Here is a 2,836-nt window from a genome sequence, read left to right as displayed (position 1 = left end):
AAAAAAAAAAAAAAAAAAAAAAAAAAAAAAAAAAAAAAAAAAAAAAAAAAAAAAAAAAAAAAAAAAAAAAAAAAACTTAATTGTTAAAAGAAAATAATTCACTCTATTACCATTTACCACTAACATTTGAATGATTTTCATGCTTTATCTTAATTTTAATTTTAAAAAAAAATCATCAAACTCAAGTTTTTTTATAATTTACACATTTTCTACAACATTTTTGCTGGAGTATGTAATTCTTCTATATGCTAGAATTTTTTTTTTTTGTTTTCTTTTTTTTTTCTCCTGCAAATTGTAGAGATTGATAGATCGAAATAATAGTTACGGATTCAATTTGAGAAAGAGTATTTTGTTTTTCCTCTTGCAAAAAAAAAAAAACCAAAATGATTTGTAAAGAACTAAAAAAAAGGTGCTAAAGAGCTTAGTGGATCTAAAAGAAAAGGCTTAATGGGTATATAGGCCCATTAGGGACGGTACCACTCCTAAATAAACCTCTTTCTTCACTGTTCGTTCTAAAACGCTGCAAAAATCTCAGATTTCTCAATCGGCGACGGAGTAAGAAGAAGAAGAAGAAGAGAGAGAGATGACGACTCGAATCGCTCCTGGTGTTGGAGCTAATCTTCTCGGCCAACACTCCGCCGAGAGGAACCAAGACGCCACTGTTTACGTCGGGAATCTCGATGCTCAGGTAAGATTCCTCTTTTTTAACTTCTAGGTTTCGTGTTTTCTCATCTTCCTCTGTGATTTTAGTTGACGATTCGGTGAAATTGATCCCTCTTTTGAAATGTCAGCTTTCTGAAGAATTGCTTTGGGAATTGTTCGTTCAAGCCGGACCCGTTGGTAAGTTCATATCAATATCTCTTAGGGTTTTTTTGGTTAGGGAACTTAGTACAAATTGTGACATTAGCTTTTCTCTGGGTTTATGGATTGTATCAGTTAACGTCTATGTTCCAAAAGATAGAGTGACAAATCTTCATCAGAACTATGGATTCATTGAGTACCGTAGTGAGGAAGATGCTGACTATGTAAGTTGTTTCTCTTTTCCCTTACTGTGAGGATCTTTTAGATTTTTGTTTTTGTTTTTGAGTGCTATGTTTAACAAAAGTTCGATGTTTTTGTGTAGGCGATTAAGGTTCTTAACATGATTAAGCTTTACGGGAAGCCTATACGTGTTAACAAGGTTTGTGAGTTTAGATGCAAAGACTTGTTTAGTTTATCTGTTATTACTTGCTAAACATTTTGTTTGCTGATTAAACTGATTGTATTAGGCATCTCAAGATAAGAAAAGCTTGGATGTTGGTGCTAACCTTTTCATTGGGAACCTTGACCCTGTAAGTATCTTCGCGGGGTTCACTCTGATTTTAGTTACTCTACAGATGTAACTTATTCTCGTAGTCGTAGCTGACCAGGTTTTGTTTTGTTTTATAGGATGTGGATGAGAAGCAGTTGTATGATACTTTCAGTGCATTTGGTGTAATTGCTTCTAATCCTAAGGTATTGTTTTCAATTTCATTAGATTTCTTTAAGGCATCATTATTCCACTGCGGAAAAGAATGGTCTTGCGATTTAGACTCTTATGTTGTACCTTTTCATTTCAGATAATGAGAGATCCCGATACTGGAAACTCACGAGGTTTTGGTTTCATCAGCTATGACTCCTTTGAGGCATCTGATGCTGCTATTGAGGTAATTATCTACTTCTTTTATAACTCTCAGTTCTATGATACTTGCTTGATTCCAATATATTTTACATACATAGCATCTCTGTTCACCTAATCGGATGGTTGTATATTTCTCTGATCTTTGTCTGACTGTTGCAGGCAATGACTGGACAATATCTGTGTAATCGTCAAATTACAGTCTCTTACGCATACAAGAAAGACACCAAAGGAGAGCGCCATGGTACTCCAGCAGGTTAGGCTCTTTATACTCTTCTCTTGTCTTAATTTTTGGATTCAGTTTCTTCTCTCCATCATTTTCAACACAACGCATTACTTTTGGGAAATGCAGAGAGGCTTTTGGCTGCCACGAATCCAACTGCCCAAAAAAGCAGACCCCATACGCTATTTGCAACTGGCCCCCCATCCAATGCTCCTCAAGTTAATGGTCTACCACGTCCGTTTGCCAATGGCGGCATGCAACCTATCCCGGTAACAGCCGCGCGTCCACCACCACCACCACCTCCACAAGTATATCAAACTCAGCCACTATCCTGGCCATCTCAGCCACAACAACACGGCATGATCCCACCACCCATGCAATTCCGTCCACCTCAGGGTATGCCGCCGCCACCACCTCAGTTTCTAAACCATCAACAAGGTTTTGGTGGCCCAAGGCCGCCGCCACCACCTCAAGCCATGGGAATGCACCAACATGGAGGCTGGCCGCCACAACACATGCAGCAGCAAGGTGGACCACCTCAACAACAACCACCACCACCTTACCAACACCATCACATGTCTATGGCTCCACCCCCACCACACCAAGGTTGATCATAATCATCTCTTCAGTCTTGGACCAAATCGACTATTTGTAAACCATTTCTTTCATGACAAGTAATCACACCAAGGATTTTCTCACTTCCCTTTTAGATTCAATGAAACCTCTGTGAGAGAGAGACAGAGAGGGAGAGAGAAAACAAAATATTCTATATTGACTTGTCTGCAGAGAATCTCTTATCTTCGGTTTAGAGATAAGAGAGAGAGAGCGTAGAACTTAGTGTCAATGTCTGGTTTGTAGTGATGTTCTTGTTTTGTGTTTCAGAATCTCTGATGCCGTGTGCTTTAATATTTTACCAAAACTTTGCTGTAAAAACTCAATAATTCTTGCTTCTGACC

At 38.2% G+C, this 2,836-nt stretch overlaps 1 protein-coding gene across 1 annotated transcript; it reads left to right on the top strand.

Annotated features, from left to right (window-relative positions):
- On the top strand, window positions 519-2,836 carry LOC104700549 (splicing factor 3B subunit 4). The gene is made up of 9 exons (XM_010416077.2): window positions 519-688; window positions 792-840; window positions 937-1,025; window positions 1,124-1,180; window positions 1,269-1,331; window positions 1,429-1,494; window positions 1,599-1,685; window positions 1,820-1,913; window positions 2,010-2,836. The coding sequence occupies exons 1-9, from the start codon at window positions 584-586 to the stop codon at window positions 2,489-2,491; spliced, it is 1,092 nt and encodes a 363-aa protein (XP_010414379.1). The 5' UTR covers window positions 519-583; the 3' UTR covers window positions 2,492-2,836.

Source organism: Camelina sativa, chromosome 1, assembly GCF_000633955.1.
Source record: "Camelina sativa cultivar DH55 chromosome 1, Cs, whole genome shotgun sequence".
Lineage (NCBI taxonomy): Eukaryota > Viridiplantae > Streptophyta > Magnoliopsida > Brassicales > Brassicaceae > Camelina > Camelina sativa.
The sequence above is the reverse complement of the archived record's forward strand: the minus strand, read 5'-3'. Positions and strand labels throughout refer to the sequence as shown.